At 40.9% G+C, this 27,280-nt stretch overlaps 1 protein-coding gene across 10 annotated transcripts in view; it reads left to right on the top strand.

The window, feature by feature from the left end:
* CPVL (carboxypeptidase vitellogenic like) overlaps positions 1–27,280 on the top strand; it is a 202,534-nt gene that overhangs the window by 105,954 nt on the left and 69,300 nt on the right. For 8 of the 10 annotated variants that reach the window (XM_054687072.2, XM_009452508.3, XM_009452511.3 and 5 more), the window contains 5 exon segments: positions 2,711–2,777; positions 16,834–16,956; positions 17,353–17,484; positions 23,096–23,194; positions 24,977–25,150. In XM_054687072.2, the coding sequence (XP_054543047.2) occupies positions 2,711–2,777; positions 16,834–16,956; positions 17,353–17,484; positions 23,096–23,194; positions 24,977–25,150 (595 nt within the window). 10 annotated transcript variants of the gene reach the window in all.

The raw sequence follows: 27,280 nt of genomic DNA, 5'->3' as shown, positions 1-27,280 counted from the left end.
AAAAACTTATCTGAGGAATAATTTTCTCCTAGTCATTCTTCCTTGCAATCTGTTTCTCTTTTTGGTCCTTTAAGGTACCTTTCTGCGAGCAGAGAGCCCTTAACTAAAATTCTGTTTATGAGACAAGTCCTTAGCACAATGCCAGCAAGGTGGCCAAATGGAATCACCAAGAAGAAGCATGCTTCTTGTGCCATGTAGCTCCTGTACCTGAATAAATGCATGGAGTGTGCACTTGTGAACACACATGCTTATGTATTATTATTATTATTATTATTATTATTATTGAGACGGAGTCTCACTATGTCGCCAGGCTGGAGTGCAGTGGTGTGATCTCGGCTCACTGCCACCTCTGCCTCCCAGGTTCAAGCAATTCTCCTGCCTCAGCCTCCTGAGTAGCTGGGACTACAGGCGCCCACCACCACACCCAGATAATTTTTGTATTTTCAGTAGAAACGGGGTTTCACCATGTTGGCCAGAATGGTCTCAATCTCTTGACCTCGTGATCTGTCCGCCTCGGCCTCCCACAGGTGTAAGCCACTGCGCCCGGCCACTTATGTATTATATATATGTTTAGCAGATCTGCTTGTAAAATTTGTAATTTCATGTGGGCTTGATTCTAGATTCTATTTTCTAGAAAATGCTCACCATGTAATAAGAAGAGTTCTTGACTAAAATACAGTTAAATGAGCAAATGGCATATGTAAATCTAATTTACTAAATTTACTTTTTTCATTCTTCACTCTCTTTTAAGAAACGGGAGTGCTACCACGCTACCAAGTGCTTGCTTAAAAAAAAATAGCCAGTTTTTTGGCTGTGAAATAAAAACTGTGAAATTGAAACTCGATGATAACTTCCTCAAGTGGAACTTGAGCTGGAGAATCCTGCCATTTTCGAGATAGAAGTAACCTGGGAGATTATCTCCGACCAAGATTATCAGATAAAACACAAAATACCCAGTTAAATTTGAATTTCAGATAAACAACAAATAACATTTTAATGTAAGTATATTCCATGCAGTATTTGGGACATACTTATACTAAGCCATTATTTGTTATCTGAAATTCAAAATTAAGCCATGTCTTATGTTTTCATTTGCTAAATCCAGCAACCCTAATGACTCTCCAGCAAATACTACAAGGAAATAAGCTTTAAGCTAAAGCCAAAGGCTTAATTGAGATTTACTATGCTAAATTATCTACTGCCATTCCAACAAGCAGGAAGAGAGAAAAGGAAGTAGATTTTAGCCTGAAGGTTGGAGAGGGAAGGGTGGAGAATGAATGCCTATTTTTATCTGCACTCTAAAGCCAGCTTATTGCCAGCACAAACATAGAAGCTATAAAATGCAGCTTCTCAGATTTAGTTGCTACAAAGGCCACTATAAATAATGAATACAGAAATACACCGAAACTCTACAGTAGTGTTTCATGGTGAATTTTTATGCAGCCTTTGAAAATTAAATATAGCTAGGATCATGGTGATTGTAATGACCCAGTTTTGCCTCTTTGTAACCCTTGAACTTCGCCATCCTCCTGGGTTTTCAGAGCCTCCTTGCCTTTCATCTTCCCTGGATGGTTCATGGCTTTTAGTCTCTCAGCAGGAAACTGGGCCAAAAACCTCCCCTAGCTTCGCAGGCACTGCAGTCTGGGTCAAAACACTCGTAGAGCTACTGAGTTTCACAAGTTTTTGTTTTCCTTTTTTTGAAATATTTTGTTCAGGTAAAGAATCATTTAAAAATCCACTGTCTTCTTGCTTATTATGAAATCACTCCTTGAGTCTGTTAAAATCTATTTCATCACTGAAGTGGCTATTGGCATTCTTTTTTTTTTTTTTTTTTTTTGAGACAGAGTCTTACTCTGTTGCCCAGGCTGGAGTGCAATGGCGCAATCTCAGCTCACTGCAACCTCAGCCTCCCTGGTTGAAGTGATTCTTCTGTCTCAGCCTCCTGAGTAGCTGGGACTACAGGCGCGCACCACCATGCCTGGCTAATTTTTGTATTTTTAGTACAGATGGGGTTTCACTATGTTGGCTAGGCTGGTCTCGAACTCCTGACCTCGTTATCCGCCCACCTTAGCCTCCCAAAGTCCTGGTATTATAGGCGTGAGCCACCGCCCTGGCCGGCTGTTAGCATTCTTTAGTAAATGTGTTTTTCTTTTTTTTAGCCCAGAGCCTACTGTACATTTATTTCAATATCTGTGGCCATTTGCTGTTTTTCTTTTAAATTATAGTCATCTTACAGATTTTCTGTTCTTTGGTTATTAACATGTGACATTCTTGGAGCTCCATCAGAAATGTTCAGAGTCCCCCACAGTGGGGGTTGGTAAGCAACTAAGATTTTCCTTACTTCACCACAAACCCGGGCTAATGGGATCATAAAGTTTGCAGAACTACCTCCAAGAATTGCTACGTAACATGTGAAACCTGTATTATTTGCTCAAGGTGCCCTCAACAGTTAGATGATCCAAACTGGTAAATCAGTAATTTGGAAACATGCCCAGAGTATTGATGTCCACTTGTCCAAACTTCTTATTATCACAAAGTAAGCCCACATGTATTGTGTAAATAAAATGTCCTACAGGAGCTCATAGCAGAGTGGTATCTTATTTCAAGTGTGAAACCTATTGCCAAAGAGTTAGATTTGATATCCTAGCATGAAGAGATCCTGAATCATTTTTCTGATTAATTTGTGTTGTTGTTGTTCTTCTTTTTGCAGTGCACTAATTCAGTTTTTCCAGATATTTCCTGAATATAAAAATAATGACTTTTATGTCACTGGGGAGGTAAGTAGAAGTCACGTTTCCTTGTGTGCTTCAAACATCACCGGAACTGACATATATTATGAGTGTAGTTTGTTCATTTAAAATCTATATATGTATATACATGTACACATACATATCAATATTGATTCAGCCTTTATTCAAAATTCTCCCAATTATCAAAATGCCCTTCATTTTTTTTTTTTTTTTTTTTTTTTTAGTTGGAGTTTTGCTCTTGTTGCCAAGGGCTGGAGTGCAGTGGCGTGATCTCGGCTCACTGCAACCTGCGCCTCCCGGGTTCAAGCAATTCTCCTGCCTCAGCCTCCTGAGTAGCTGAGATTACAGGCGCCTGCCACCACGCATGGCTAATTTTTGTATTTTTAGTAGAGATGGGGTTTCACCATGTTGGCCAGGCTGGTCTTGAACTCCTGACCTCATGATCTGCCCACCTCGGCCTCCCAAAGTGCTGGGATTACAGGCATGAGCCACCACGCCCAGCCCTTTCATAACATTTTTAAAATCCCAGGGCCCAATGCATGCTCACATATTACCATGGGTGCACTAGGTAGGCTCAGTCACCTGCCTTGTTTGTTGTCCTCATCATTCATCATGATGATTTGAAGAGTCCAGGCCAGGTGCTTTGTAGAATGTCCCATTTTCTGAATTTGTCTGATTTTTTCCTCAGTGCTTAGGTTATGTCAAAACATTTGAGCAAGATCATTACATAGATGGTGTGTACTTTCTGGTGTGTCACATCAGGAGGCACATGAAGTCAGTTTGTCCCACTGTTGGTGATGCTAAACTGGATCACTGCGTCAAGGTGGTGTCTGCCAGATCTTGCCATTGTGAAGGCACCTGTTTATGTTTGTAATTAATTCATAATTCAAGACCATTCAAACACTGTTTCCTCAAAAAATGCCATCCAGTAGTTTTAGCATCCACTGATCTCTGTCTGAATCAGTTATTACACTGGGGGTGATAAAATGGTGATTTTTCTAATGTATCTTTCTGTGGATATCACCTGGCATTCTTCCATAGGGAAGATTTTTCCCTTTTCCTCCTATTACTTACATTTAAAAATAGTACTGTGGATTCACAGATTGTTATTTCTGTTTGATCTCTTAAAATTTGTTTTTTGCTTTTGATGCTTACATTGCTTTAAATTTGGTCACTGGGAACCCCTTCAGTTGGCTCCTGTGCCCTTTTGACCGGTCCCCATTAGCCTCCAAGCATGTCCTTGCTTTTTGACACAAAGGTATGTTCCAGAAGCATCTTGTACTTCTTGTACTTTCCCTGCCCTAGCCTTGGAATCAGTCAGTTCTTCACAGAATGCTGTTTCTTTTTCCTGGGGAATGGCATTTAAAAAGCAAGTGCTAAGCACTAAGTAGCCCATTGCTGCTGGGATGTCATTGCTTTTAGACTGTCTGTGGGCAGAGCTAGGAAACAAAATGACTTCATACTGATACCCATAATTCTAATTCCATACCACAAGGTTCTCTTCTCTTTTCTCTGTTCTGTATTTTTTTACCCCTTCTCCCACATTGAGGGCTGTGGTTCCTAATGGCATCAGTGTGTTTCCTCTTTTGATTGCTTTTACAATATGCCCAAAATGGTTTCAGAATTACTACATGAGTACCATTACCAACAAGAAACATCAAAATTACTTTTAATATCTTTTGCTGCAATGATTTTTATCCTTAAATTGTATCTCACTACACACCTGTAAACAAAGTACTGTGTTTAAAAGTTAAAAGAATTCTATTTTTAAGGGAGATTATGTTAAAATTTAATACACAGTTACATTCATTTGTCTATGTTGGTTTCAGTTTTAGGGTTTGCTTTTTTCATCCTTTTTAAGATTATTTTAAAAATGTGTACCAGCCAATCATTTGAGAACACAGGTGCAGTTCTAGGTGCTAGGAAGATAATGGTGAATAACACTGAAAAACAACAAAAAAATCCATGCCCTACATTCTAGAGAGGTAGGCAGTGATAACTAAAATATGTGCTAGGTACCACCATCAGGCAGGGACAAGTGTCATGAAAGAGATGCAGTAGGGCAAGGGCTGGAGAGTGAAGGAGGTGCTATTTTGGATAAGATTGTCTGACAAGGAGATAATGAGCAGAACCCTGAATGATGTGGTGGGGTAATTTCTGCAGTATCTGTAAGAAGAGCTTTCCTGGCAGAAGGAACAATGAATGCAAAGACTCTCCAGTGGGGACAGGCTTGGCAGGTTCAAGGAAAAGCACAGAGCTGCCGTGGTAGGAGCTGAGCAGAAAGAGGCCAGTGGATCCTGCAGGGCCTGGCTGCCTGTGGCAGAGTTTGGACTTTATTCTAACGGTAATGGGAAACCATTGAGGGTCCAGTGTTCACTGAAAGAACATTTAGAATTGAATTCAACTGAGCACAGATATATTGAGTATCTGCTATGTTTGAGGCACTGGACAAATATTAGGAATTCAGTGATTTATGAGATATTGACTCTGCCCTAAATCTGAAGGTCGAATAATTACAATACAGATGAAAGGCACAATTACAGAAATATTATCTCTGATCCACGAGTCTTGAAAAAAGAAAAAAAAGTTAAGGAAAAAATTAGACAAGTAACTGTAAAGACTAATAGCCCCACGAAAGGTACCAGTAGCTACCTCAGTGTGGGATCCTCAGGAAAGGCCAAGCAGAGGAGGTGACAATTAAACCGGGTTTTGAAGGATAAATAAGGGTGTGTTAGTTAAGGCTCTTGGTTGCAAGTGACAGAAACCCTATTTAAAGCAGCTTTAGTGAAACAGGGCATTGACTGATTTAACGTCAGGTGTGGCTGGACCTGGGTGCCCTTACTTTGTCATCAGGATTCTGCCTGTCATTCTTTCCTGATCTATGTACTTGGCTTGGTACTTTTCTGGTTTCATTCTCAGGCAAGTTCTTTTCATGTGGTACTCCTGCTTCTCCATCCATCCCAGGGCAGGTATAGCCTATCCATTCAACTTCCCTTTCCCAGTAATTCCAGCCCTCCAGATTCCTGAATCTCAGATGATCCACTTGGATCCCATGCCTATCCTAGAACCACCAGCTGGACCCAGGTGGTTGGAATATACAAATTGGCCAGAATGGTGCCTGAGGCCCACTCCACACCCTGGGAGGGTAGGGACCAGGATGAGGGGCCCTCACACTCTGAACCATAAGGCCTGAGAGTGGGAAATGAGTGGTCTCCAGAGGAAGATCCAAGTGATGATGCCAGAGGAAGGGCTGTAAAGATGCTGGCAAGCACATCTGCGATGTCCACCTTCAGCGAGGGAAAGAGAAAAATGGTCCGAGTTTTTCCATGGGAATGGCAAGTAACTGGAACTAGCAACTTCTTCTCTCTTTCTTCTCTTTGTAAGCTATTTGGAAGGGATGTTCTGACTGATTAGCATACTACACTTTAGGTTTTTTTAAGCCAGTTATGCAGTCAGGACAACTTAGAGCCTCTCCTGATAATTTCTGCCTGTTCCTTGTCTTTTAACCAATTTCAGAGCCAGGTTAGGGAAGTGAATAGGAAGTGACACTCCCATTATTTGGCAACAACCCTGGAAAATGCCCATTCTCCACCTCCCACAGAAGAGTGATCTACTTCGTGTGTAATGCCTTGTCTTGGAAATAATGTGGTGATGTTGTTAACCATGATGTTGATGTTGATACAAACCATGATGTTTGGCAAAGCTGCCAAATCCCAGATGAAAAATTTGACTTGGTTATTTCACATCTGCCTTGTGGTTTTATGCATATAATTTCCTAATGTGTGTAGAAAAGGACAGTTTTCTTTTTACCTTCCTTGCTGCCAGGATGAATACTTCTAAGGAAACCTGTGCCTTCTGAGTGGTGAAGGAAGATGTGAGGTAGAGATGCCATTGTCAGGAGGTATCATCCTCCCCGGACTACGTGGGATACGTTCAGTCTGGGGGCACTGCTCTTTCCAGAAGAAAAAACACTAAATAATGATGCCTTGATGGTTTATTATGAATATTAGAATATTATGAATATTTATTCAGTCTAGTTTGTCCCATCTGGGTTGTCTTCTGTTTTAAGGCCATGTGGCAGAAAAGAGAAGTGGAAGGCGTTCTGGATTAATCATTAGGAGACCTGGGATTCAGGGCTGGCTTTGCTCCTCCCTGGATGATTTCGGGAAAGTCTTTCAGCCTCCCTGGGCCTCTGCATTTCATCTAACAATCAGATGAGTTGTTAAATTAGATCACTTCCAGGGATATTTTGCTTTACTAGAAAGTTCAAATTCAGTTATCTAGACCCACTCTTTAAGCATCTGTATGTAATTGCAGTTTTAACGTAATACCTACCCATTTTCCCTCTCGCTGCTGCCACCACACACAAAAAAATTGTTCTAGATTTTTCAAGAAAGAAAATTCCTTTCTCTTCTAAATTCTTAATTTTCTCACACTCTTAGGAAAGCTGAATAGTGCTGCTGCGTTTGTAGAGCCATCTTCAAAAAATAAATGCACAAATTCAGAAATGGTTCTCTGCTTTTCAATGTAAATGCACCAGACCTAAATATCTTCACATTTGTGTGCTATGAATGAGAGGAGCCTGATGCTCAAGGGGTCTGGAGCAGCTGTTCAGAACCTTGATTTGGTGTAAAGCAGTCTGGAAATAATAATAGTACCTACTGCATAGGGTTGTTTTGAGCATTTAATTAGATAACCCTCCTCAGATATTAGCATAGTGACTGGCTGTGGTGAGTACCCAACACATGATGACTATTATTACCATTCATGCTGAAAAGCTGGGCTAATATATTATGACTCCCAAGCATACAGCCTAATGCCTGGAGACAAGAGCTGAAGTGTTAATAGAAGCTCCGCTAACTCGTTGCTGGGATATGGCATTTCCCCCTCTACTCTGTGTCTATTATTTTGAAATCATTTTTAAAAGCAATAGTTACTTTTTGTCTAAAAAAAATGGAGCTTAGCAGTTGACATTAGAGGTTGTGCTTGTTTTTTATATGGACAGCAGCAAAATGTGTCAGGACCCACCCCAGGCTCCCTGCCTCACCGTGTGGACGATGGTGTGGCCACACCAGAGAAAGTGGCGTGGGCCTGCCCTCAGTGCAAAGGAAAGGGGAGAAGCTGCTTTGTCTTCTTCCTCCTCCTCTTCATTTCTGCCCAGAACACCAACTGGAATTAATTTTCTCTAAAAAGAGATAAATGTGTCTGTAAATCACCCTCCTCAAGGCATGAAAAAAATATACTTCAAAAAGAGAAACAAGCGGTGTTTAATTCCCATAATTAACTTTCTTTATAAGTGTTATCCTTTCTGAGCCAGTAGCTATTAGTGAGATTGCCCTTGTTCTTGAGGCACAGACACATTTAGCATCCTCTCAATTGTACGTGAGCCCAGGTAGAAGTTAAAGCAAAACAGCCCTCACGGGAAGGCAGGTAGGTGACAGGATCAGGGGGACCGCCCATTGTTCTCTGAGCCTGTGGCTTTATGTGCCGCTCAAGGGAAAGAGTCAGTGCACGTGGGAGGTTGTGGCAGTGGATGGGAACACTTCCAAACTAGCAGGGCATGTGGTTAAAACAGGACATCTCTTCTCCATCAGCAAAAACGGGCAGACTCTCTTTATAAACAGTTTTGCAACCATAATTTATTTGAGAACCCAATAGAGACAAAACTTTGAAGCTATTTAAAAATGAATTAGGGAGCTTAATGGGACACTTTATCTTCATCTGCATGGGTGAAGTCCCTGTTGGAAGTACAGTGTCTGACAACCTTTATTGAAATCATCATGGCCCATTGGGTTAGGTGGCAAGCTCCCAGTATGCGAGAGCCATGTTTGTTTCTTATTCAATACTAAGCACAGTGCTTAATGAATATTATAGAATGGAGTTCATGCATGGCTGCCTTTAGATAAAATAAAAATATTGATATTTCTTTCCTGCATCTTTTCACCTACTTTTTTTTTTTTTTTGAGACAAAGTGTCACTCTGATGCCTAAGCTGGAGTGCAGCATTGCCATCTCAGCTCACTGCACCCTCCAATTCCCGGGTTCAGGTGATTCTCCTGCCTCAGCCTCCCGAGTAGCTGGGATTACAGGCACATGCCACCATGCCCGCCTAATTTTTGTATTTTTAGTAGAGATGGGGTTTCACTATGTTGGACAGGCTGGCCTTGAACTCCTGACTGGGTGATCCGCCCACCTCAGTCTCCCAAAGTGCTGAGATTACAGGTGTAAGCCACTGTGCCCAGCCCCTTTCTTTTTAAAAAATTTTTATTTTAGGTTTGGGGGTACATGTGAAGGTTTGTTACATAGACAAACACGTGTCATAGGGGTTTGTTGTACGTATTATTACATCACCCAGGTATTAAGCTCAGTACCCAATAGTGATCTTTTCTGCTCCTCTCGCCTCCCTTTCATTGCCCTTCTCTCCCTGTACTATGTCCCAGGCCCTGGGGACTCTCCTTTGGCCTCCGTTGTTTTCCAGGGCCATCTTCCCACCTCAGCCATCCTCTCCTCAGTCTATTGTGCACAGCTTCTATTTCTCCATGCTTCTTCCATCTGTATCATGATTGTTCTGTTTCTGTCCCCCATTCTGACTTGTTATCAGCTCATTGTTCCATAGAAAGGATCTGATAAATTAAACCCAATAGGGTGGACTCTCAACATGTTTGCATTTGAGTAGAGAGCAGAGCCTACCTGATGGGTAGATATTTGTAATAGGGTAATTTCAAGCACTGACATGCAAACAGAGGGGTGGCAACCAAGGTGGGGTGGGAGAGCGATTCTAGAAGTAGGCCTATAATTATTAGCATTCTATGTAAGCCTGTACCATCATCCTGTTAGCCTGGGCTTGGGATCATGTAATTTGATGGCTAGAAGTGATACTTCAAGAACATCTAGTTCACGTATTTTATCTGTAGATTTTACTAGAGAATATTTATTGAGAATGGACTGTATGGTAGACATCATGCTAAGCACTATTTTATGCATTACCTCATTTAATCCTAACAGTTGCCTTATGAAATAGGTGCTATGATTATTCTTCCCATTTTACAGGTGAGGTGACCGAGGCTTAGTGAGGTTAGGTATGCCTTACCAAGGTCACCCAGCCAGAAAGTGGAGGAGCCAGCATTGGAACCTAAGCAGTCAGACTCCAGAGCCTGAAGATGGTGGTGAAGAAATGAGCTAGTGGTGCAGCCTTGTTCACCAAAATGCTTGTTCACCAAACTGGGTGCTCTCACCTGGAACTTGCACTGTCTCTAGGACCTGCTTCAGATTCACTTTGTGTAGAAGGGAGTCAAACATCCCCTTCCATATTTTATGCTGAATCTCTAAGGTTATTAACCTTACACAAACAGAAAAGAAGTTCTCTAGCTTCTTGAATGTCTCTGTCTTTCTGGCCAAGACTGTTTTAATCATAAAGACTTGGCTTTGATCATTAAGTTTTATAGAGTAAGTGGAAGTTTCAAGTGATATAAGGACTTGAAGTCTTTGGAATGCAATTATTTCTCAAGGCTTGAAACTTGCTGAATTTTATTAGATAGCATTCAAGCTGTTTTAACTCTTGAACCTATGACAAATCTCTATTTTCAGTTATGTTCATCTGCACTTGCCAATATTTTCTTTTTGAATTGAAAATGGATTTGTGACTATTTAATGATTTTAATATTACAAAAATCAAGGTTTAAGCTGCAACCGAAGAACTGAACAAGGGCATATGGAAATGTTTGCAAGTTGGATCTCTGGCTTTTGGACAGCATATCCAAATCAAATCGATACATATGTACTGAGGTTGCACGGAAAAGAATATGAGTAAATCAGAAGTCATTATAAGCTTTGTTGGAAATGAATTACCATGCTGGAGCAGGCAGCATAGAGACATAAATAGTACCTGATTAGATGAGATGTTTAGGTTGAGAATGAGAAATGCTAAGTTACATCCATTATGCAGCTTCATCCTTCTGAATTGTATCTACAGTGAGCAAACAAAGATTCAGTTTGTCGACTGCGGCCCAGTGTGTTCAGACTCTTTATTTAAAAGTCAAATTAACTGTAGTCTCCATTTTAAACAAAAGGGTTTATTCATCTCATTGAGTCACCTGGCTTCACGCTGGATTTCTCCAAATTGGCACTGAACTCAGAGTAGGTGGGAAAAGGATGCATCTTGTTCACCTATGCCTGTCAATGATGGCTTTTTCTTTTTTAAGGAGTATCTTCTCAATAGAAAATAAGAATATATCATTTGGGAAGCAGCATGTATTTTTGCATAAGTTTATGTGACTAAAAATTGGCTATAGATCAAAATGTTTTTGCTATATGTCTATGCCTGTAGATTTTGCAAGTTTCTTTTTAAGCCCATATTAAAAAAGAAATAGATGCTTTGATAAAGTCATATTCTTGTTGGAAGGCTCTTTTTTTTAATTGCAGCAGTATGGTCTTGAAATTAGATGACGCATGGTCTAGAAATGTCTAGGAAGTTACAGCGATTACCACAACACTGAAATTCCAGCTTTCCTCATTCATTAATTTTCTAAACTGGCCATTTTAAGGCCACACTTCTCTCTTCAGAGAAAATAATGGTACTGAGGAAGTAAGATTCTACCCTAGGCTAGATGAAGCCAAGGTAGATCGCCCTAGCCTAGTCTTGCCCTCATGGTGCCCATTACACCGAGGTTTTCACCAGGTTTTGTGGCTTTCCTGGGGTGTTCAGTGTGTGTATAAAGTTCTCTGTGAGGCATTGAAGCTGTCTTCTTCCCTCTGGTCTTCTCCCATAAATGGGTGGCAGCTCTATTGTAGTCTGTGCCTGGGATGAGCTGGAGAACAAGGGAATGATATGACTGATTCCAGAAGGGCAGTGCGCCTTGATGCCTTCTGGGGATACAAAGGAGCTCTCACCAGCCCAGTAGTGAATTCTTCAAAGAAGGATTTTTTTTAGTTCTGTGTAGCTGGGGAGAGTGGGGTTCAAGCAGGGCAGGGAGCTTAGAATGACCCTCAGGGACCTCAGTGTACCATTGCTGAAGTTGACAACTCCCTCTTTCCACCTGCCAGGCAAAGGATAGGAACTAAGGCCTGTGGATGGTGAAACTTTGTGTCTCAGTTTAGCTGTGTCTCATTTCAAAAGCCATTGCTCATTATCACTGACAAAGTTCTGAATTTTTTCACCATGAAATGTGTACCTAGAAGCAAGGCAGAGAATGAGTGTATAAGTGTATCTATTTTTTTTTCTACTAAACTTCAGAGAAATGTAGTCAACTGAGAGTAGCTTAAACAATAGTAACTGCTACCATATGTGAAATTTCTGTAAGAGGACATTGTTTCCATTTTAATATTATTCTCTGACACTATTTGTTTTCCTCTGGAGGAGCTGATTGAAGCTGGACTTTAGCTATGAAATCTTTTTCCCTTCCTTGAAAGTAACCAAATGGCAGGTTACAGTAAGTAGGCTGTGAATGTTGTTGAAACATATAAGAAAAGAGAGATTCGCGCAAAAGACACGATTACAGGTTTTCTCTACATCCAATTTCATTGTGTTTTTACACATCTGGATAATTAACCAAACATTGCATTCTCTCTATTTTTACAAGTACAATGTGCTCCTCACGGGATTTCCATTAGGCTGGAAAAAAAAATCGCAAACCAAGATTCAAAACTACTATTCAACTATGATGTTGAGGCCTTTTTCTCTCCTGGGAGAAATAAAAGATTGAGAGCTGAATTCTGAGATCCTTCTGATGTAGGAGGAGAATTGGAAGTTTATAGCCTCTTTAAGCTCCAGCAAATACAAGCATGTACAAACATACCCTAATACCTCTGGTCCTTCTTGTTGGAGGTGAGCTCAAAATATGGTCACCATGGGAAAAATTAACCAAGTAAGAGCAGTGCTGGAAATCGCAGCTTGAAGCTCCTTTAATTATTAGAAAGGAATAATAAGGGCACCCTAAAAATTCTGATGTGCTGAGTGCTAACCTAGTTTGAATTCTGTTAGATGTGTTATGTTTATCCGGCTGAGTTTCTCATTCGAAGGTCACTGCCAAATCCTAAAATAATATGTGTTCAGTTAGTTTCTGGCCACACTTTTCCTCTTTCTTTTAAAAATTGCTTTGGTATTGCTCTGAGCTTTTATGAGACCAGGGTCTGATCCCATGTTAGGTTAGTGTTAATTCACAGACCTCAGGGGCTTCATTGACCAGCTGCTGCCCACACTGGCGAACACCATGGGGAGGTCAGAGAAGCCACGGGACCAAGAGTTCTGGTTGTTGTTGCTGTTTTCATTAGAACTCAGAACAAAAGAAGCAATAGTTCATAAAATTACAGAATCACTGTTATAAGCCTAAGGGACCATTTAGTTGATTTCTAATCCATAAGGCAGTCACACCTAAATTCTTCTCCTGAAATATGGGGTTCTATAAAATATATACAGGAAAAGGCAAATGAGGTAAAATAAAACACACTTGATTTATTACCTGGTTGTCTTTTGAAGTACTTAATGGCGGTCAGAGAATCATTAAATTGAGAAATAAATGATTCAAGAAGAATAAATGAGTCTGATCTTGCCAAAAAAAAAAAAAATCTCAACAAGGAGAGTGAAAATAACTGAAATTTTATTAGAATGTTTCAGTGTCTGTTTTCCATAAAAATAATTCTATAATTGTCTTCTCTGTGACAGCCTGAGTCACTCAACCAATGGAATGATTAATGAAAAAGGCAATGACGGATTTGTCACACTGACACAAAGTAAGGAAGTGTGATAGTCATTAGAAAGTTAAAAAAGTAAAGATCATCACTGTGAGGTTGGCAGATGTGGACTGAATATTGAAGAATTTCATTTTGGATATGGTTATAGTACTACTCATCTGTTTTGTTTTTCATAAATGATCAGCTTAGCAAGCTTGGAGTAGATAAACCCAAGATGTAGTTCCACCTTGGGGGACCTCAGACCCGTGATGTATTCCAGGACCATTGACTGTCAGTGATGGCTTTTTTTTTTTTTTTTTTTTTTTTTAAGGAGTATCTTCTCAATAGAAAAGATTTCATTGACTGAAATGCAATTAGATATGACAAAGGGGAGCTGCAGAGACAGCCAAGCCAGGGTAGAATTCCAGCCAGGCATGTGAATGAAATGCACGGGCCCTTGTTTTCATCACTGTAAAATATTGGAAAACAATGTTTATCTTAAATTGGCTTAAAGTAGGTGAGGTAGCCTGGCTCATAGTAATGCTCAAAAACTGAGTGGGTGTTCCTTCTTAATTCCCTGCCTGGATATATCCCAGATACCCAGATACACATGATGGTCACTGGGGGAAAGTGCCATAAAAATGCAGATGTTTCAGCCTACGTTTGTCATGACTACCTACCTAGCAAGTTAAAGTACGTGCCCTTCCATGTCAGAAAGGGTCAAGAGAGATGTTTTATTACCAGGTCTTATAATAAGAAAATTGGAGTGATAATATCACTGGAAGATAAACTTTTTAGCATTTGTACCAATTTCTGATAGGGGAAAAGTATTTAGAAGTAATGCCAGATAAGTCATTCATTTATCAAGTATGTTTTTATTTACCTACTTTGTGCTAGGCAATGTATACATTATAGAAATTCTAATCTAAGAAATGGTAAACTTTGCTCTATCATGTGTCAGTCATGGTTTCCATAATATAGTTTTGAAAGAAATTGTGACCTTTATGAGGGCAAGTTTTGTGCTTTATTCATTTTTGTGTCTCCTCAAGTATCTAGTATAATGCCTGTATTAGTTCATTTTCACGCTGCTGTAAAGATACTACGAGAGAGAGAGAGAGCATGGGCAGGGGAAACTGGCTCTTTTAAAACCATCAGCTTTCGTGAGAACTCCCTCACTATCATGAGAATAGCATGGGGGAAACTGCCCCCATGATCCAATCACCTCCCACCAGATCCCTTCCTCAACACATAAGGATTACAATTGGAGATGAGATTTGGTTGGGGACACAGAGGCAAACCATGTCAATGCCTTTGACAGAAGAATTGCCCAATAAACTGTCATTGAATAAAGACTATATAACAATACATTTTTACCAGTAAAATGGTTACTCAGGGAAATGTGCTTTTTTGTCATTTTACAGAAATTGTATTTGATAAATGTTCACTTATTGTTACTAACAAGAGAATGTAGCACAGTTAGACAACCAAATTTCAGACATATGAACACACCTTTATATTACACAAGGAAGCTAAAATGTACTTACAAGTATGAATGGATAAATTGCTTTGATTCAATACTTTACCTAAATAATTATTATTGCACAAGAGAGCTGTATCAATGAGGAGTTCTTGGATAAATTACATAAATGACATTGTTTTATCATTGCTTGGAAGGAGTTTAGGTTTTGGAGTCGGTCAGCTCAGGTGTAATTCTGGCTCTACAACTTAACCTCTCTGAGCCTCAGTGTCCTCATCTTGAAATGGGAGTAATGATTATCTTCAGCATATGATTATGGTGTGGATAAAATAAGAGCTTTCAGGGGTTCCCAGTCTTTGAACTACAGACCCCTGGAGGGCCTTGGAGATGCTGTGAAGGGTCTGTGAGCTCACAGGTATCCACATAATGTCTCTAGTCTGTTTTGAACATAGATGCATTGCTCTTTTTCAGATGTCTGTAGATTCATTTTAAGATTCATTCATTCAACAACTATTTGTTGAGCACTAACAAATACACGCATCAGTCATAGTGGACTCAAGTAAACAAAACAGACAAATGTCCCTGTATTCACGGATCTTATATTCTAGTATGGGTAGGAGAATAACAGTATATAAGATAAGTAAGTAAAAGTTTGTTGGAGAATGATAAGTATTAAGGAAATACTTAGGAAAGAAAAAATATAGGACATTGAGGGAATTTGCCATATGGGGGCCTGTGAGAAGAGCATTCCAGGTGGAGGGAATGGCTGGTCCAAAGGCCTGGCAGACATGTGCCTGGTATGTGCAAGGAATAGCATGGAACCCAATGGGCTGGAAAGGAATGAGCGAGAGGGTAGCAGGGGTTGAGGGTAGAGAAGGGAGCAGATCATGTCAGCCCTTATGCCTTTGCTTTTGGGAAGATGGGAAGTCATTAAAGGATAAGGGCAAAAGAAGGAGGCCAATGAGGAGTCTACTGCAGTCATCCAGGCCAGAGATGATGTGATGGAGAAGGGGTTGTGAGAAGACATTGGACTCTGGACAGATTTTGTTAGAATAGGTAGAGCTGACAAGCTTGGCTGATTGACTTCTGTGGAATACGAGAGAAAGAGAGAGATAACGAATGGCACCCAGATTGTTGGCCTGAGCAGTGGAGAAACAGAATTAACATGAGTTGAAAGGGAGGCTGCCTCAGGGTTGGGGATTGGGAGCTTTATTTTGAACATGTGCAGTTTAATATTAGATATACAAGTGGAGATATCAAGAAGGCAACTTTTGATGGAAAGAATGCAAGATGCAAAATTATTTGAAAAATATTGCTGAGTCAATAGTAGCTCTTCCAGCACAGTCTTAAAGTAGAACCGTTACCATGTTTGTTAGGGGAAATATATCTACAAAATATTCTGACCTTGAAAAAGGACCTTGTGCTGGAAAAGTTTGGAAATAGAGATGAGTTCAAGTGAAAATTTTAGTGGCCAATAAATATTATTTTCCTTTTCTGCTTCTCCTATTCCTTTAGTACATGTTGATTTCAAAATTTGCAGCATTATCAGATTTTGAAATCTTAATTTTAAACTTGAGATTTTTTTCCCTCTAATCTTTGAATAGAGCTTTCTGGTAAGAGATGCCTAACACATGGCAGAATTGTGTTCTCCCAAGTTATTTTATTTTGGAAGGAAATTAGAATGTTCACTTATTACATGTTCACTTGTGATTTTTTGTGCATCGAACCTGTGCATGTCATGTGGTGCTATTTGAGACGACAAAAGAATTGGAAGACAGAGGTTTTTGCTATTATGGAATCTATAATGTGGGGTTAAGAAACAGATGGTATACCTCATGTGGAAAGATTGCTCCTTCATTGTTATTTTAATTAGCTTAAGTACATTTAATTTTACTAGCATCCATTTGTGATAGGCCATTTCAACATCTGTCCTTCTCAGTCTTATGCAGGGAAATACGTGCCAGCCATTGCACACCTCATCCATTCCCTCAACCCTGTGAGAGAGGTGAAGATCAACCTGAAAGGAATTGCTATTGGAGATGGATATTCTGATCCCGAATCAGTAGGTTTCTCCTTCTGACTTTCTATTTTGTCTCTTAGGGGGATTAAATGCCTTTTTATCAGATGGAAGGCTCCTCTTAGAGGTCTAACTTTTGATAAGGGAAACACCAGTTGACTTTATGACTTAAATCTCCTAATTTTTACCAAATGTTTCAACGTATCAATTTACTGTGTCAGCTTACATTGGCTGTCAGTGCAAATGTGTGTGTGTTTGTATTGTGTTGTGTTCTGTTGTGTGTGTTGTGGGGTGTATATGTGTGTGCGCATGTAATTATCCTACTTGGCTAACCAGCACAAGATTAACAATTACAAAGGATTATTTCACCAAGCAAATGGGCTTCCTTAAGGTCTCTTTCTCTCCCTTTGTCACATTGATGTGTGTCTTTTTTGTCCTCAGATTATAGGGGGCTATGCAGAATTCCTGTACCAAATTGGCTTGTTGGATGAGAAGCAAAAAAAGTACTTCCACAAGCAGTGCCGTGAATGCATAGAACACATCAGGAAGCAGAACTGGTTTGAGGCCTTTGAAGTGAGTTCTGGGGGCCCTGTGCTGCCCTTGAGCAATTAAAACCATCTGGGGAGGGAGGGCGGGTGAGTAGGAACACCTTGGTGCTCAGGCATTTTTTTGTTAAGAAGGTATATCTGTTATTCCACTGGAGATCGGGAGGCGAGTTGAGTGGCCTCATAATGAAGAAAAGGACTGTCTGTGTTCCTTTGAATTTACTTTGGCTATATTTTAAGCCTGAGATCATCTTGGAGTGTTTATCTAACTGTGTCTTTCATTAACCGTTTTGATTTCTTTAAATGCTGTGGAGGCCCTCAAGGCAGACTCTATCATATGGAAATCAGAAGAAAGGCAACCCAGGAAGTAGAGGCATATGCTTCACCATCTGCTCTAAACCATGTAGAAGAGTTTTATATCCACAAACAGGGTTTCAGCTGGGAGAAATGACCATAGTGTGTAACAGATGACATGTGACACACGTGTCAGGAACAAAGATTATAAAGTGTAGTAATTTGAAACTCTTATAAAGGGCCATTGGTATTTGTGCATATCCTTACATTGCTCCCCTAAAATTAAACTTGAGAATCAATAATTACGTTCTTCACTCTTTTCTTTCTCAGTTATTTAAAATGTAAGAATATACTAAATATTAGGATACAGGAAGTTGGGTTTTTTTTTGTTTTTTTTTGCTTTTTTTGCCAAGGCAGACAGAGCCATGTGTAAACAATCTCCCTGAGGGGCTTTTTGCCGTATTTACTATACAGCCGTCATGTTTGACACAGTAGTAAATGAGGCAAGGTCTGAATTTCGAGGGCTTTAATTTGTTTGTTATTAGACACATATTCTGTAACAGTATATCTAATGTCGTTATTGTTATTAAAGCAGAAATCTGATATTAAGTCTTAAGGACATTGCAGATCAGCCAGTTCAGATCAAAATAGGAGACATGCAACCTTGGAGAAAAGGGTAGAGGATAATACAAAGTTAGTTTTCATTTTACAAGTAGGGTGTTGGGACACTATCAGAAATCCCCCAAGGCAGTGACCGCCCTTGCCGTGAATTCTGATAGCAGCTAGCTGTGTAAATGGATGGAGCAAAGGGAGTCCTGAGCCATCCTACAGAGCTCCACCAGGCTCTCCTTTCTCTGTGTCAGGACACTAAATGTGGCTGCAAAGTGTGGATTCAGAATTTCTTATGCAATTGTAAACACAAAGGAAGAGGGGTCTCCTGGGGCACATGTAGGATCATGCTTCCACTTGCAATGATAGTATTTCCAAGGCTTTCTGCTGTGGTAGTCACAGAGGGGACAAAGGAGTGAAACTTCAGTATTTAGAATTAATACCAAATTTTATGTGGCATGAGACCAATTTGCAATTGAAACATTTGATATGTTTTTAAAGAAGCGCACAGGATAAAGCAATGTCAAGAGCAAGAGCATTTGACAGGCCCATATTTAGAAAAAAAGCAGAAAGATGACTGGTACATAATGCAGCAGGCTAAACACCTACAGGATTAGTGAAGCTGTAGAAAAGTTCAGGTATGTTGTGTATTCAGAGATAATGAGAACATGACCCACGAGGTGAGAATCTCCCAAACCGGATACATCAGAAACCGGAACCCCAAGCAGGTAAAACGTTTGAAGGCTTGGAATGTCTTTTTGACCATTGGTCCCATATCTTGAGTGATGAATTAAAACAAGACCTTTGCTTTTTCAAGGAAAATAGATAAAATGATACTTAGGACAGTAAACAACTTGTGGTTGAAACGTGTTTCAGTGACTGCAAAGGAAGACTCCAACAAATCCTGAAACCCAGGGGAATATAAATGTCAGACTCTCAAGCCTAAAATGATAAAGCCTGTTTGACGCTCTGATCCTTTAAAATGATTTAATTAATCAAAGAGTAGTAACTCAGAGCTGGAGAGTACTCTGGAGATAGGTCGTCTACTGTCCCTATGCATTTACATGCACACACACACACACACACACACACACACACACACACACATTTACTGGTGAGTGGAGAGGATGCCGAGCCCCAGGGGATAGCAATGAATTGCCGAAGGATACACAGATAGATTGTGGCAGGCCGAGGACTGGAATTGCTTCCCCCATTTCCACCACAGTATTTCTCCTATGGTAATTTTCAGGCATTCTGTAAAAATCCTGGATCGTCTTAGATATTCTGCAAGATGTGAAATGACTGATCCTCTGTCCAGTATTACCTCCCTTTCCATGATGATTTTCTGAATCACGAAGTTCTTAATTTCACAGGTCTTGACCACCCGTGTTATTTTTTGACAACAACTGACTTTTTCTTTTTTTTTTTTTTTGAGACGGAGTCTCGCTCTCTTGCCCAGGCTGGAGTGCAGTGGCAAGATCTCGGCTCACTGCAACCTCCACCTCCCAGGTTCAAGCCATTCTCCTGCCTCAGCCTCCCGAGTAGCTGGGATTACAGGCACTCGCCACCACGAATGGCTAATTTTTCTTATTTTTAGTAGAGACGGGTTTTCACCGTGTTGGCTGGGCTGGTCTCGAACTCCTGACCTCAAGTGATCCGCCCGCCTCGGCCTTCCAAAGTGCTGGGATTACAGCTGTGAGCCACCATGCCTGGCCAACAAATGACTTTTAACTCTTTCTAAAAGCAAAGTTATTCTTCAAGGTTGACTTTATATTCCCATTGGTGTTGAAGATAATTTCTAACAATGAGTTCCAAAAATGATGTGTGCATTCAGAATGACCCTGGCCTATGGTGCCCCATCTGGGTGAACAAATTAGAAAAAGACACCTCGGCCGGGCGCAGTGGCTCACGCCTATAATCCCAGCACTTTGGGAGGCCGAGGCGGGCGGATCACGAGGTCAGGAGATCGAGACCACGGTGAAACCCCGTCTCTATTAAAAATACAAAAAAGTTAGCCGGGCGTGGTAGCGGGCGCCTGTAGTCCCAGCTACTCGGGAGGCTGAGGCAGGAGAATGGCGTGAACCCGGGAGGCGGAGCTTGCAGTGAGCCGAGATCGCGCCACTGCACTCCAGCCTGGGTGACAGAGCAAGACTCCATCTCAAAGAAAAAAAAAAAAGAAAAAGACACCTCCTCTGTGGTGATGCAGTCCTGTGGGTTCAGGACGGGGCAGGCAGATGCCTCCATTGTGTGAGGATAAGAGGTGGCCACTTCTCCAGATGCAGCCCTGAGCCAGGCTCTCCAGCTCAGCAAGCAGAACTTTGGCTGGTTCCCTGTCCCTTTGTACCCCTTAGCCACAGGCATCGCATGGAGCTGCACAACCAGATGTGGGGACCTGAGCAATGGTAGCATTGGTAGAGAATACTTACTACCACCTCCACCCACACCGCCTTCTATGGTGATAACCCTTTTCATTCTTGGCCTCTAGCCCCATGGCAATAGCAACTTGAATAAGTCCTTTCATGTTTGAAAAAGAATATGAATACAGGCCGGGGGCGGTGGCTTACACCTGTAATCCCAGCACTTTAGGAGGCCGAGGCGGGCGGATCACAAGGTCAGGAGTTCGAGACCAGCCTGATCAACATGGTGAAACCCCGTCTCTATTAAAAATACAAAAAAAAAAAAAAAAATTAGCCGGGTGTGGTGGCAGGCACCTTTAATCTCAGGTACTCGGGAGGCTGAGGCAGGAGAATTGCTTGAATCCGGGAGGCAGAAGTTGCAGTGAGCTGAGATCTCGCCACTGCACTCCAGCCTGGGCAACAGTGCGAGACTCCATCTCAAAAAAAAAAAAAAGAATATGAATATAATAATTAGTCTATTTCTCAAGCATTGAAACATGGCCAGAAGGAATTGGCAAGTAGGAAGCATTGCAGGCTGACTGCTGGCAGCCAATGTGTGCATGGTTGAGTGTGCAGGCTCAGGAGTCGTGGCCTAATCATCTCACCTCTGACATTATTAGTGAGGTGTCCTCGGCAAGTTGCTTAAACTCATGTGTCTCAGTTTTCTCACCCATAAAATTAGAATAATAATACCTTATCTGATAAGAGACCTAAATTTGTACTTGATAGATTGTTTTTAACATGTGCTGACTTCATTTCTTTGAATTCTTTTGTAAGAACTCCTTACAACTTAATATCATCATCAACAACCCCCCTCCATGTCTTCAACCTCTTCTGTGACTGTTTTCTTCTCTTCATCTTCTTGCTTTGCCAGAAACCTGGCTCTCCCCTGATGCTGCAGTCCCTGTAGTCCTCTTGAGTGGGGGCTGTTCTCTCTCTTAGCTTGTCTGTATCACTTGGTTCATAGGTGGAGTAGGTGTCTTCCTTGCTCATCATGTGACTTTCAGATCATGTTCCCTGCCTCCTCCTAAAGCATTGAGCTTTGACTCTCCTGTCCTCAGACAGGGCCTCTGACCACTTCCAACTGTGTCTGCCTACCAACCCCTGGTTACTCCCTCTCATTTGAATAGCTGAGCTCCTTCCTCCCTGTCACTCTCTGCAGCATTATTCTTGTCATAATTCCTGGTAACTGCAGGATCCACATTGACGATCCTTTTGGGACCTGGTCCTTGGTGCCTCAGCCTCCTCTTTTTCAATGATCTTGTTCTCCTCCTCATCTTAGCTGCTGATTCTCATACCCTAAAAAGCTGGCAGCTGATCCACAATCACACATTCAAACATCTTTCTCCAACTACCACCTCCTGTCCTGAATCTCTTCTGCTAATGTACCGATCTTACAGCCCTGCAACCTCACTACCTTTCAATCCACTGATCCTCCTGCCTCTCCACTATCTCTAACCCCCTCAAGTCTCCATTTCTCTAATTACCTGTCTTCAACCCAGGGTCAGTCATTCCATACATTTCCAAGCCCAAAGCTCTTTTGCATTTCTTCCAACTCCTTTGGCTGAACCACAGCCCTGGCTCAATCTGCCTCTCTGTCAGGCTGTGCTTGTCTCCACACAGCTGACAATGGCTGGAGGAAAGCATGCAACCATGCTGACTGCTCTCCCCCTCCGCTGGTGACTGGGTTTTTTAATGTCAGCCCAAAGATAACTTCCACCAGCTCCAGGAACCTGCATCTGCACCATATCCTGCGTCTTCTCTCCATGTCATCTGGTGAGCAGTTCATGATCCATGTTAAGGCACCCTTCCCACAAGGCTTACTCCCATAGGCAAGGCCTTTGAGCTCACTGTGTCCTCTGCCTGGAACCTTCCTTCCCCTAGATGTCTGTGTGGCTCTATTCCTCTCATCCAATATGTCTTTACTCAAATGCCACCTTCTAAGTGAGGTCCTCTGTGACCTCCTCTCTACATTGTCCCATACACACATGCACACACATGACACTTCCTACTCCTGTTTGGTTTTCTCCTTGTCATTCCCTAACATACTCAAGAGTTTATCACTGTCTACCATATGATGTAATTTACTTAGAAATGCTTGTTGTCCCCCCCCAGAATAAAAGCTCCATGGGGGAGGACCATTGGTCTGTTTTGTTGATGGCCATTTCTCCAGTGCTGTGACAGTGTCTAGCACAGAGAATATGCACAATAAGTGGGCGCTGGATGAAACAATAAAGGAATGAAAAAGTTGTTGAATAAATGAAATGACAAATGTCTGTACATTTTTATCCACACTGATGTTTTCTTTCTTTCTTTCTTTCTCCCTCTCTCCCAACCTAGATACTGGATAAACTACTAGATGGCGACTTAACAAGTGATCCTTCTTACTTCCAGAATGTTACAGGATGTAGTAATTACTATAACTTTTTGCGGTGCACGGTAATGACATTTTAAAAACCATAATAATGTTTGCTTAAAACTTTTGGCAAAACCGACTTCCTTTGATTTGGGAAATATTTTAGATGACTTTATACTAGACCAACATGTCCAAACTGTACCGCGTGATGTGGTCTACTAACCTATACGATCTTTTCCTCATCAGTGTTGTATACGTTATAATCTGACCGCTGAGAATGTGTGATATTTCAGATAACTCAAAACAACTTCTGATTAACATGATTTCCCCCAAGTAGAGCTTGTTATAGAGGCTCTTTTGTGAAGGACACAGGCTGGGATTGGAGTTCTGGGTCTCAGGTCCCAGAGCTTCAAGTCTGTTTACGAGTCTCTTGAAAATGCCCACATTCTTTGTTCTGTACTTAAGACGCTTGGATAATCAAAACTGCCAAAGCCTTAATGAAAATATTTGCTTTGTCTTACTTTTAACTTAAGATGTTTAATGCATTTAGTATGGCCCTCACTTCAAGCCTTCTGGAATATTTCTCAAAGTATTCAAGTAGTTTGTTTCATAAAAGTAGGCCAAAGTTGGTATCTTTTGTGTAGAATTAGTCAAACAGAAGGAGCCAAAGTAGGTGTTTGAATTTGTATAATCTTTGTCTAATGCTTATGACAATGCATTCTGTTTTTAAAATTGCCGGATTTATGAACTAGTTTGTAAATAAAGTATAACGTTAGTTTCAGTGGAATTCGCCAATGCTGCAGTTTTGGATTTAGATTCTACTAAGAGAAAAACATGTGGTAGACAAGACAGAAACAAAATTTGTGATGATATCTTTTTTCTTTACAACAATGTATTCACAGTTAGTAAAAATTGTTGATGAAGCACAAAGTTGTCAAACTCAAACTTTAACAGTTTTTTTAATCCTTGTGTAACTTTTTTTTTAAAGCATTTACTCCTTTCTTTCAGTATAATGATTATTACAGAGACTTTATTGCAGTTTTTTTTTAATAAGCTTTATGGACGACTTTTCTTCTGTCTTGTGTCCTTCATAAAGTATCATCTCTTTTCACATTTGACATATTTTCCCCTTTATTATAGCCAATCCAATTTTGTGTGTGTGTGGTTTTTTTTTATTTTTTAATTTTATTATTATTATACTTTAAGTCTTAGGGTACATGTGCACAACGTGCAGGTTTGTTACATATGTATACACATGGACACAGGATGGGGAACATCACACACCGGGAACTGTTGTGGGGTGGGGGTAGCGGGGAGGGATAGCATTAGGAGATATACCTGATGCTAAATGACGAGTTAATAAGTGCAGCACACCAACATGGCACATGTATATATGTGTGTGGTTTTAATAAACAGCAGAACACAGAAAAGAAATTCTTAGCTTTAAATCCAGCACACCACCAACCTGGCCCTTGTGATCCATTTGACCTTCTTTCCAAAGAGCCACCAACAAGGAGTGAATTGATTTTGATAATCTCACCTCTTTTGTTTTCTCTCTCTTTGCCTCTAGTGGGGTTGCTAATGGGAGTCACAGATGGCAAAAGATTAGTTTCTGCAAAGGAAAATCCTGTATTTGCAAATTGGGTATTTTAAGAGTATCACGTCATTCAGATTTCTAATTAGTAAAAAGATTCCACCTAAATTATCTCAAAACCTCCGAGTTAAAATTTCAAGAATGGCGGCAAGTTAATAGTCCCGTCACGTTTCTCCATGTTGTATGTTATGAGAAATTCACAGCTTTTCCCAACATACTGTTCCTGCCACCAATCATGTTCCCTATGTCTTTCCGATGCCCCTTCTGCCAGGAACCTGAGGATCAGCTTTACTATGTGAAATTTTTGTCACTCCCAGAGGTGAGACAAGCCATCCACGTGGGGAATCAGACTTTTAATGATGGAACTATAGTTGAAAAATACTTGCGAGAAGATACAGTACAGTCAGTTAAGCCATGGTTAACTGAAATCATGAATAATTATAAGGTAAGAGAGCTACTTCAGTTACTATTTTAGGAACTTTCAGATTACCCAGAGCAAGAAGTGATTTGTAATTTGAGTCCTGCCTTTTTTTTTTTTTAACTTTTATGATGTGTCATTAGCATAAATTACAGCCCCTTCTTTGTTTGATTCCAATTCAAAGTTTTATATTGTTCCTTTTAATTTAACCACTTTTGCCGTCGTGGTGGCTTATACCTTTAATCCCAGTGCTTTGGGAGCCTGAGGCGGGTGGATCACCTGAGGTCAAGATTTTGAGACCAGCCTGGCCAACATGGTGAAACCTCCTCTCTACTAAAAAATACAAAAACTAGCTGGACATGGTGGCGGGTGCCTGTAATCCCAGCTACTTGGGAGGTTGAGGCGTGAGAATCACTTGAACCCGGGAGGCAGAGGTTGCAGTGAGCCAAGATCGCAACATTGCACTCCAGCCTGGGCAACAGAGCAAAAACTCTGTCTCAAAAAAATAAAAATAAAATAAAATAATTTAACCACTTTCCCCTGATTATTCCTTAAAATGAAATTCCCTTTGGCACACACCACTTCTCATCCTTTCTTGAGAAAGGAAGAGTTGCAGAGCCAAAAAGATGACTGGCCGTGTGTAAGAGCCAGATTTCTCTTATGTGTTACTTTGTTACATGAATCCCAGTGACGTCAGGGATAAATGAAATCAACTGGTTATTCTGAAAATGCATTTTGCCTAATGATTGTATTCATTCACTTTACCCAATCACAGTGTTTTGAGTCTCTCCTTAGGGTGTGAGGTTGAAATGATGAATGAGAAAGGGTCCCTGTTTGGAAGTAGGTCAAGTCAAGCCATTGTGCTGTCTGGTTGAAATGCTCTGCCTTTGCTGCCAGTGGAGGTGCCAGTGGAGAGTGAGGTCACACACAGAAAAGGAGCCCTGGAGGTTCAGGCAAAGAAGACATGGGCCCTGGAACTCCCACTGGGAAGGAGGACACCAAGAGCAAATGACATGGGGAAAGTCAGCCTGTGTATTATTTCTTTCCTGGTACTACACTCTCAGCTCCTCCTCTGGTCCTCCAGTGCTGTTAGCCTTTGCCCAAGGGATCGTCTCTGGGGCAACTCCGAAGGATGCCTGTACTGATGACTGGGGAGACCACCACTGAGTGATCCACTTCCTCCCTATATCCTGTTTTGAATGAACAAAAAACAGGGCAGTCGGCAGCCCATAGGATTTTTGTATGAATTAGAATAAAGGCATCCTCTCCTCAAGATACTTTATTTCGATCTTTCAGAAATTGTCCTGATATACTGCCTTAGTTAAAACCAGACTCTTTACTGCCATTTGCTGGCATGCTGAATATTCATTTCTACAATGTGTGTATTAGGAATGGTGTCTCTTAGTATTGTTCAGTGCACAATCTGCAATACTATCCAGGCAGTCCCTGGCCAATGCACCCTAACTAGACTGTGGTTTAGAATATGCCAGACCTAGGAGGCCCATTTCTGGGTCCTGCTTCTAGTACAGTGTTGGACACGTAACCATTGTTGAAAATAGTTTAAGACCAATTATATGCCAAGTCTACAAACCCATTATAAACCTGCAAAACTTGATGAAATACTTACTTTCTTGGAAAGAAAGAGTCTAACTAGGTCAGGCCAGCATTTCAGCCATCCTTGTGTGTGGTTTTCTTGGGGACATGTAGTGGCCCTTAGTGCTTGCTGCTTCAAGACTTCTCAGAGGACCTCCAGAAGGCACTGCTGTTTGTCCTCTCCTCTGAGCTCTCAGAACGCGTTGTCTTTACCCCCATAGGTGTACATGGCACACTCTAATGTGCAGACTCTCAGTCTGACACCCATACCACCACCAGCCTGGAGCAGATGTCAGGAATGAATGAATGATTAGTGCTGTATCAAAAATATATCTATAAACCTGTCCATAATCCATTAGGTGCTTATTATCCACAAATTTATTAAACCAAAAAGAGGTTAGCATTCATGTCTTAAAGATGATGTTCTGTAATGTGATGTTAAGGAATGGAACGAGTGAATTTTTTTGAGAGGAGAGCAGATAAGTTTGATATGTGTTATTTGCACCCTTGGGAGATATATTTTCTCACTGTACACACTTTTTTTTGTTTTTGAGATAGAGTTTT

The sequence above is a fragment of the Pan troglodytes genome, chromosome 6, assembly GCF_028858775.2.
Source record: "Pan troglodytes isolate AG18354 chromosome 6, NHGRI_mPanTro3-v2.0_pri, whole genome shotgun sequence".
Lineage (NCBI taxonomy): Eukaryota > Metazoa > Chordata > Mammalia > Primates > Hominidae > Pan > Pan troglodytes.
Note: the sequence above shows the minus strand (reverse complement) of the source record. Positions and strands in the feature narration are given on the sequence as shown.